General features: G+C 43.2%; 1 protein-coding gene across 1 annotated transcript; it reads right to left on the bottom strand.

The window, feature by feature from the left end:
- Positions 1-4,942: 4,942 nt before the first annotated feature.
- Positions 4,943-9,686, bottom strand: LOC141100401 (uncharacterized). Its single transcript, XM_073588885.1, has 3 exons — positions 9,317-9,686; positions 7,076-7,226; positions 4,943-6,772 (listed from the first exon to the last, which is right to left on the bottom strand). Exons 1-3 carry the CDS (start codon positions 9,684-9,686, stop codon positions 6,598-6,600), a joined length of 696 nt encoding a protein of 231 aa, XP_073444986.1. The 3' UTR covers positions 4,943-6,597.
- Positions 9,687-10,261: the final 575 nt, after the last annotated feature.

The raw sequence follows: 10,261 nt of genomic DNA on the forward strand, positions 1-10,261 counted from the left end.
GTGTGGACATGTATACCATCCGTGTATCATCCGCTTGCGATCCGTGTGTACGTGTTTCCCATCCGTGTGCTGTCCGTCTGTCATCCGTGTGCTGTCCGTGTGAATACATATCCAAACCTAAGGTTTCTATGTCCAAATGAAGGGTTAAAGTGTCAATTTAATGCTTTAAAATGGGAAAGGTGTGAGCCATTAGTGATGAGTGTTTCAAAAATTGACAGATGGGTTAATACAATGACATATTAGCTTAGGGTTGTGTGTTATTATTCCTTAGGCCTCACAAATATGTCTATTTCAAATGAGGCGTTGTTGTGGTTGGCGTGGCTTGTGTCACGTCGCTTTGGGGTTCGCCAACTTAGGCTTGGTCAGGAACCACGGGGAAAAAAAAGACTATGGATTCACCCTATACTATTACTCCGTGGGGCACATGGTCATTTTACCAAGTTGTATGTTGAACTTTGCCAATACCCATTGAAGTTTGTGGCTTTTTGTCGCCTATCCATTTCTGGATTTGACACAATTCTGGCGTTTTTGCGTCCTTACCTTCTCAGACAAGACACCTGCATGTGACTAAGCATTTCTCCAGAGGAGCGTTTGCTAGTAACCTTGAGGTAACTTTTGTAACTCACACATTTAACTCAGGCTTTCACATTATATTGTGTAATGTTTGATTTCCCTAGGTTACGCACTAAACATTATTTAAACAGCCATACATGTCTTGCTTAACATTCTCCTACAACTACAGGCCAAAAAGCAATTTGTCTATGATGTATTACTATTAACCTAATCCGATTACCCTCAACCAAACTAGTAACATGCCAAATTTCAAACCTGGCTATTGTAACTTACACCTATGTGCTTCCTTCATGGTTGTTCTTTAGATTTTAATCAACATATGTTATAATTATATGTGCTGTCTGAGCTTCACTATGTTACTATTGTTTTCCTTTCCATCATATTCTGTACCGTTTTAGTATTGCTAGACACCTAAACTTTTGTTTTGTGATCAGATTCCTGGCTACTGGCAATTATTTTTCTTCCCTCCATTTTGAGTTCCTCCCTGAAACGTCAACCATATCCAGGATTGTGCGCTCAACCTGTGACCTCATATGGGACAAGCTGAAGAGCTGATTCATGCCACAGCCAACCACACAAGACTGGGTGACGATTGCCCAGGGGTTCATGGAAGCCACAGAGTTCGCTAATTGCATAGGTGCCCTTGATGGTAAACACATTCGTGTGAAGAAGCCCCCAAAATCAGGGTCTCGTTACTTTAATTACAAAAAATATTTTTCCGTTGTGCTGCTGGCGGTAGCAGACAGCAACTACTGCTTTGTAATTGCTGACATTGGGGAATATGGGAGTGCCTCTGATTGTTATGAGCGGTGGAACGCACTAAATAAAATTAAAATAAAGTGTGTTCACCGCTCGGGGTCCACCGTGCGGTAGATGACAAAACCGCTGCTGAGAGAGGCAGATTACTTAAGGTGGTAATGTGCACAGGTTTTAGCTGCACCTAGCGCACAAAAAGCAAACTCTGTTACACTCACAGAGCTGCAAGCATGACCATATGCAGAAGCAGACTGTTTCACCCACAGAGCTGCAAGCATAAATGCAAAAACAAAACCCTGAGTCTGTTTTAACCTCACAGAACTCAGAGACACAGACGCGGTACAGGCTCCGTCTAGACCTACCGTTTAGACGTCTGGTACAGTGACGCTGCAACAGCAAACGCACACTGTGCTGCAAGTGCTGCGCGGCAAGAATAGAGCCGGTGGCAAGGCGCTGCAAAAATCACTGGCGCAATGCAGGACGCTTAGCTGCTGAAGTGGCTGAAGCTTGAGCGCGCTGGCGCTAGCACTGCTCCTGGCTGACCCAAACACTCACACATGCGTAATAACAAAGGAAGGGGATATTTAATGAGTCAGTCACCAGTCCAAACATCCGTCACCATACACACAGCAGCAGTATGAAATACTAGCGCATGGCGGAACGGCCATGCGCACTTTTTATAGCGTACGGGACCTGAAATCTCCAGAGCCCTGAGCATAACCAATGGAATCAGGAGCAGGACCTGAGCACCTGACTCCTGAAGTCCAATGGGAGCTCATCCCATGAGCATGCGCAGAAGAAGGGACGAAGGACTTAGCCTCTGGAGACAAATGTGAGGATCTGTGTTCCTGCATAGGTATTGTAGAAACCAGATTCCTAACACTGATGCTCGGATCTTTCGATATTCCAGATTAGCTAGGCGACTTGCTGAGAAAAATTTTAATATTCCCCAACCATGTGTGCTTCCTGGAGCCTCATCCCCACCTGCACCATTTATTATGGTTGCTGATGAGGGTTTTGCACTGTCCAGGCATGTTCTTCGCCCATTTCCACGTCGATGTTTGGACGCCCGTAGGTGCATTTTTAACATGCGACTCATGAGAGCACGTCGATTGGTTGAGTGTGCTTTCGGGATCTTTACTAGTAAATGGCGTATCTTTGAAACACAAATCCAGATGCATCCAGACAATGTCCAGGCAGTCATAAAGGTAGCAGTGATTTTGCATAATTTTTCAAGAAAACAAGAACCATCCTTGGATGATTTGGATGAGGAGAGAGTGGTACATTACCAGAGGACGGTCGGCGTGCTACCCAAGTAGCTCAGTCTGGCCTTCAAGTCAGGAATCTTTTTGCTGATTATTTTCTAACACCAGAGGGTAGTGTGCCATGGCAAACTGAGATGAACAACTAATGTTAGCTTTACATTTGTCTTAATTTTCTAAGTGTCTTTATGAATTTTTTTTGCCATTTGGCTAATAATTTTGTTATGGACTCACAAGACAATGAGGACCCTTGATGTTGGTTGCGGCCTTAAATTTTATGTTAGTAACAGATACCTGGCCTTCTCAAAGTCTTATGGTTAACTATACCAAATAACTAATACCTCATTTTGGTTAATTTATGTCTTTTGTTAGGCTAATGCTTACTTGTAGGAAAGTATGTTTTGGCAGCAAGAAATAATGTGTCTGCAAAAATAAAGACCACCCTGAAGCATTGTGTGTGGTTTGGAATGTTATTGTGACACATGACAATCAGCTTGAACATACATACTGACATTGCTCATTTCTATAGAAATTGCCTGTTCCCAAGCTCAATAGTTTTGCAAACTTGAGTCTGTGACATATATATATATCTGCACATTAAAAATATTTGAACTGTGTGCAAAGCATGTCTTCTATTCTGTCATCTCCTGATGTTCTAGCACCCAACCCGCCAGAAAAATGGTTGCCTTGTGAGTGTAGAAAATATATACATCTATGTATGTATAGTGTCAACATATGTTTTATATCAGAAATATATGTATATATACAATACATGCATATATCTCATTGATATTGCAAGCTGTCATTGTGCTTACTATCTGCAACACATGATTTGCCACCTTTGACAATGCAATTGGTGTGTCCAATACCAACACCACTCACCTAATGTGTTGGATTGCTGAACTTGTTTAAGCCAGGGACTTTTATTGTGTCTTGTCATCTTCTTAAAAATTACCCTAGCAGCATGCTGAAACATGTTTTCATTAGTATCCTAAGCCAATGCGAGCTAGCTAAATAATAAATTCACACACTATCATTGCTCAATATAGGTGTAAATGCCAATACATTAGGATTTGTGTAGCATTTTACAAGTTGACACTAGTGTGAATGAGCTGTAACAGTCTGACAAAGTGTGAACAAACTGGGTGCCCATGATTGTACCTTCTTTAATTATAGTATACTAGCTGAAGAGCCCGGCGCTGCCCGGGCATAGTAACTAACTGTGGTTAGTTATAACAAATTATAATTATCCTCCATCCCATAGTCCCGTGCCCATATACCCATCATACATATCCACCATCCCATAGTCCCGTGCCCATATACCCATCATACATATTCGCCATCCCATAGTCGAGTGCCCATATACCATCACACATCCTTCATCTCATAGTCCCATGCCCATATATCCATCATACATATCCTCCATCCCATAGTCCCGTGCCCATATACCCATCATACATATCCGCCATCCCATAGTCCCATGCCCATATGCCCTTCATACATATCCTCCATCCCATAGTCCAGTGCCCATATATCCGTCATACATATCCTCCATCCCAGTCCAGTGCCCATATACCCATCATACATATCCTCCATCCCATAGTCCCGTGCCCATATACCCATCATACATATCCTCCATCCCATAGTCCAGTGCCCATATACCCATCACAACACATCCTCCATCCCATGGTCAACCATTATGACATCATAATGAGCGGCGGGGCTTGCAACCTATGATGACATCAGCGTCGCCATGGCAACCATTATGCCATCATAATGAGGGGCGGGGCATGACGCGCACACGCTTTTTCCCCAATATGTAGATAGGGGCATTATGACATCATAATGAGGGGCGGGGCTTGACGCGCACACACTTTTTCCCCAGTATGTAGACGGGCAAAATTGTTTGGTGAATTGGAACACGCGGGGCTAAAATTTCGCCTCACAACATAGCTTAGGACGCTCTCGGGGTCCAGACGTGTGACTGTGCCAAATTTTGTGGCTGTAGCTGCGACGGTTCGGATGCCTATCCCGGACATACACACACACATACATACACACACACATACATACATACATACATACATACACACACTTGAGCTTTATATATTAGATTTCCAGTAATGTATATTGTTGGCCATGTGAACAAAACGTACACACATTTAATAAAGATGCTCGGCTATATCTACATTGTTAGCAATTGTTGTGTGCCATTACATTTTAGTTTTTACACAATAAACTATGTACTAAATGTGAATGTATTCATGCCTGTTTGATGTAACAGATTCATTTGTAAAAATAAAAAAAACACATAGGAACAATTAAACAAATTGTTTATTTTTGGTTCCGACATATGGCTTCAAAATGTGTTTTCCATTCAAAAATGAACAAATAGAAAGCTATGTATGTAGAGCTTACAATACAACAAGAGTCTCAACTCCAACCTCCCCCCCAAAAGAAAAAAAGTGCAAGCCCACACACACCCAGACATATACCAAACATTTAGGCCGATATCAAAACGATTCAAGATAATGAAAGGCTTTACAGGAGCCAAACACTCAATGTTATGGACTATTAACACAAAGCACCTTTATAATTTTTGGGAATGTTATTCTGGCTGCATTTTTGGAGTCCTCAACATATTTAGCAAGATTATTTACAAATCAACTAAATCACTCTGACTAGAGAAAGGCTCATCACTGGGATTGAGTGTGCTTTCATGTTCTGGGCTGGCAGAGTGTGTGCCCATTTGACCTTGAGACAATTGGCCCTGGAGTGTTGGTGTTTGATGAGGTGTGGATGTGAACATTGTCGGGGAAACAGATGGTGATTAAGGTTGTGGTTCCAAAGACACTCCCAAAAAGGATGACTGGACATGTTGTGGGTGAACTGAAGTACTTTCTGACTCATATCTGGCTGGCATAGGATTGTAATGTAGTATTCTCACCTCTTGTCAAATGGCTGTGTGTAACAAAATGCTCAAACACAGGTGTCTGCTGCCTTGCTGGTAGAGTATAGGGCTGTGGATAGGCAAAACTAACAGCACTACTATCACCCACAGAGATGATGGAAGGCACGTTTTGAGATTGTTGGCTGTAGGTGCTGGTGGGGGCAGACCCTTGGACATAGTGATGTCTGGAGGCACGGGAAGGAGGAACCAAAAAACTGCGAGACCTTTTTGTGAAGAATGTCCTGAGGCAGGAGCTAAAGACCCAGAAGCATGGCCGGCCATTTGGCCATAACATTGGCTAGAGGCAGGAGCAGGGGGGCCAGAATAAGGGCCGGACATTTGGCCATAATATTGGCTTGAGGATGGAGCAGGAGGGCCAGAATAAGGACCGGACATTTGGCCATAATATTGGCTTGAGGAAGGAGCAGGAGGGCGAGAATAAGGACCGGACATTTGGCCATAGTATTGGCTTGAGGAAGGAGCAGGAGGGTCAGAATAAGGGCTGGACATTGGGCCATAATGTTGTCTAGAGGAAGGAGCTGGAGGCAAAGGAATGAAAGCAGCCATGCTCTCAGCTTGTTGTGTTACTGTGATAGGTTCGGCCCGTAAGGATAGTGTTCCAACATTTGGCACATCTCTGATGTTGGTATCAGATGCCATTTGTATGGGAAGCTGGCCAGCTCGCCATTGTTCTATGGGCCCTAGAACATGCTTGGGTTCCTGCTCTTCCTGACATGCAGCAATGAGTGTCAATATAGCAGTCCGTACATGTTCCTGCCGTTCTTCAGGAACTTTTGCTAGGCTGTGTGAGAGGGACCTACAAAACTGCTCTACTGAATTTTCGGGTGTCAGGGAATTCAGGATGCTTAAAACTCGCGCATCAGTCAGCTCAGGCAACATTCGTGTGTCTTCATGTCGCCTGTTTCGTTGATCTCTGAGAGTGCGGGCAAGATAGCGAGGGACATTGGCTGTTGATCCTGCCTGTGTTGCTGGGGCTGATGATGTTGATGCTGCCTGTGGCGCTGGGGCTGCTGCTTGTGATGTTGCTTCACCAGATTATTGTGTGCTTCCCTGAGCAGCATCAGTGGAGGCTTCACCAGCATCAGACACCTGTTCAGGCTGTGTTGGTGGAGTGGGGTCCGCTGGGGGTTCGGTCTCCGAGGCTGAGGTACATGCCAATGATCTGTCTGGGGTGGGCAAATCATCTGAGTCATCCAGGTTGTCATACGTCCTAGGAGAAAAGACACTGTGGCATCAATATAAATAATTGACATCAAACACTAAATCAAATAACTAGTTACATTGTGGTAATTTTGGAAAACATGAAGGTAGGTGTTGACTATGGAAACTCTTCAAATTTTAACATACAGTATACACTTGTGTATGTGTAAAATCTGAACATTCTTAATATTATGGAACTATGGGTCCACAATTTTGGGGGTCCGTTTAAAACATTTCTGTAAGGAAATTTTAGTAATAAAAACAGTGTTGTTGTAAGGTTATTATGTTTTGGCAAACACACAGAGTCACTTACGGATTTAGCTCCAAGATTGGCCTTAGGAAAGCTAAATTGCGGTAGTACACATATTGCCTCTTCTTGGAAGCACCGGTAGTGGAGGGGAGGGGATTAAATTCCCACCTGAACTGGTCCCTCGCTGAGCGCCAACGCCGTTTGACCAAATCAACTGTTGGTAAAGTGTTAAAAATGCAAAAATTACAGAAAGTACAACATTAAAATATTATTTCAAAACCAACATAATATTTTCAGCTCTGTTGTATTTCCTAATGTTTGGTTTGTGGATCATGATGGCTTAACAAAAATATCAAAACAATAAAAAATCCACTGGCGCTGACCACTACAAGAGACAGTCTGGTGGTACCTAGACATAATCTGTGCTCAAACTGTCAAAATAAAACATAGATACATTTGAAAATAATGTACTGCGCTCCCCAACTGCATACAAATTGGGCTCCAAAGGCACAATGTGTTTAGAAGTGAAACTGAAAGTAAATTCAAATCAAATGTCTCACAAAAAGCCTACACTTCTCAGGAGAATGAAGGAGATAAGAATCAAACACGCCTGCAATAATACTGGTGCACTGTAACAGGCTACTGCTGCAACACATAGAGGCTTACCCTGACTCTGGCTGAAGAGCAGGTGCCGTCCTGATCGCAGTAAGTAGGCCACAATGGGGACCAATGGGTGCAGAGCAGGCTGGGGTGAAGAGAAGTGTAGACTTTTTGTGAGACATTTGAAGTGAATTTACTTTCAGTTTCACTTCTAAACACATTGTGCCTTTGGAGCCCAATTTGTATGCAGTTGGGGAGCGCGGTACATTATTTTCACAAAAATGTCCAAACACTTTTGGCCTGGACACTAAAGGCCCTTTTACATTTAGCGATGCACCAGCGATCCAACCAGCGATCCGACCCGGTCAGGATCGCTGGTGCATCGCTAAATGATCGCTAGTGAGCTTTCATACAGAAAGATCTCACAGCGATGCAGCAGCGACGCAGCGCACGATACTCACCTTTCACACACACAGCGATCCTGACGTCCTCCCGCCCGCCTCCACGCGTCGCTCGTCGTCACAGCAGGAAGTCTCAGCAGGAAGCGCCCGACGAGAAATGGAGCCGGACATTCTCGCGCGATCAGCAATGGACAGCGGGGGAGCCGGTCGGAGGTAAGTATCACACATAGCGATATCGCTAGCAATATCGCTATAACGTCACAAAACCAGTGACGCTTTAGCGATATTGCTAGCGATATTGCTTAGTGTAAAACCCCCTTTAGACTAAGAAGTGTGTGACCATTTTCATCCATGCTGTGACACAAAATGTGATGTTTTTTCACAATGCCCATGTATAAAATCCGCTTAGAAACAACATAGCCTGCCAGACTTGTTGGGTAGAACGACACAAACCTTCACACAAGAAAAAATTAACAGCAGACATATGTAAGGGCTTGCAGTGTGTAAAATATTTTGTGTGGTGTCTAGATTTCAGTCTAAATCTTCAATTTAGCACACTCAAGACAGAGTCAGTGGTGGGTCAACCAACAAATGTGACATACAAACAGTCCAAGTGTGTTATTTTGTTTTTGCAATATGTTGTGTATGGGCGGTTAATAATAGTATGAAGCACATGATGATCCTTACATGTAAACTAAGTCATAGGCGATCACCTTCTCATTTAAACAACGTAATTTACACTTGCAAGGCTATTTTTTGTTCAATTTGCTCCGGAAATTCACACATTGCTAAATATGGCAGTCTAGTTAGGCCAAAGCCCCAAAATGTGAGCCCTCTGTACAGATATGGTTTTATACAGTACAGACTGTTAAATATGATATAACACAATTGTTAACCCATGGAAGAGTGCAAAAATTCACATTGTTAACACATGTCTGACAAGTAGCCATTGATTTAGCAAGGTAAATGTATTTTTTTACAAATATCCCTAAAACAAAAGTGTGACAGACATGAAGCTAGTGAGCAACACAAAAATACTGCCACAGACACACACTGCATGTTTTTAAAGTTTTCACAAAGCATGGTTAATGATGAATTAGTATCTTAAATAGAGGGATCAGACTATAAACCTAGGACTAAATGTAATATATATGATGTGATTCAAGAGACAAATGCACAAAATATTAAGCTAATCTGTGTTTTTGCTACACGTCACCTTGCAAATCTAACCATGTAAAATCTGGTAATATGAAAACATTTTTGAATTTGATTGAGAAAAAGGAACATCTATGGGGTAACTTACCAAACTTTACCTGCTTGGCTGGTGAATATGTGGCCCAACCAGGTCTGGGGTAGAGCTGTTCAGCTACAGCAAACCAAGCACGTTCTATGACCAGCCTGTCATGGTATCCTGTTATGAGTTCATTCTCTCCTTCACCTCTGATGTCTGATGAACTCCCTCTGCTGGTAAAAGGAGGTAGTGAAATTGATCTGGATGGGAAGAACCTGTCATCTGAACAGGTGGAGTGTGATTGGACATCCGGAATTTCTGAGTGGATATAAGGCAGCCGACGCCCTGCAGGGTCGCTGGTGATCCTTTCTGCTCTGAGCTCTGGCATCCAGTTTAGTTCCCGTCTACTAAAAGCTAAGTTTTTGCTCTGCTGTTTTTCCATGAGATTTTGTCTGTTTACTTAGTGTTTGTGTTCGGCCTGCCCTGGTTGGGACAGGCTGAACTCCATTTTTGTCTCTGATCAGTTGATCTCTTTGCTCTGTCTTCAGAATATACCTGAGTGCTGATATAGTGATTTTGAAGTCTAGTGACTTCAGGGCCTTTTCTATCAGACGTGTTGGACATTATTTTTGGCAGGGTTTTTTGCGTGATTGCAGCCAGCATCTTTTCTGTCCTTTCCTATCTAGTTAGTTGGGCCCCATCATTTGCTCAGCCTGTCTTTCTGTCTGTGTTTGTGTTTTCATCTGTTTTTTACCGACAATACATGTTGGGGGCTGTCTATTGCTTTGGGGTCTGCTCTGGGGCAGTTTAGATTTCCCCTTTCTTTCTTTAGGCTTATTTAGCTCTCCGGCTGTGACGAGGGGTCTAGGGCACCGTAGGAACCCCCTCACGGCTACTGTTAGTTGTGGTGAATAGGATCAGGGGTCTGCAATCTGCTAGCTGCCAACCTCTCCGGTTTTCTGGACTTAGCTTGTGTTTTTGTTTTTTCCTTCTCCGGTGACTCATTCATAACAGTAT

Source organism: Dendrobates tinctorius, unplaced genomic scaffold (assembly GCF_039654945.1).
Source record: "Dendrobates tinctorius isolate UK_male_01 unplaced genomic scaffold, ASM3965494v1 ptg000011l, whole genome shotgun sequence".
Classification (NCBI taxonomy): domain Eukaryota; kingdom Metazoa; phylum Chordata; class Amphibia; order Anura; family Dendrobatidae; genus Dendrobates; species Dendrobates tinctorius.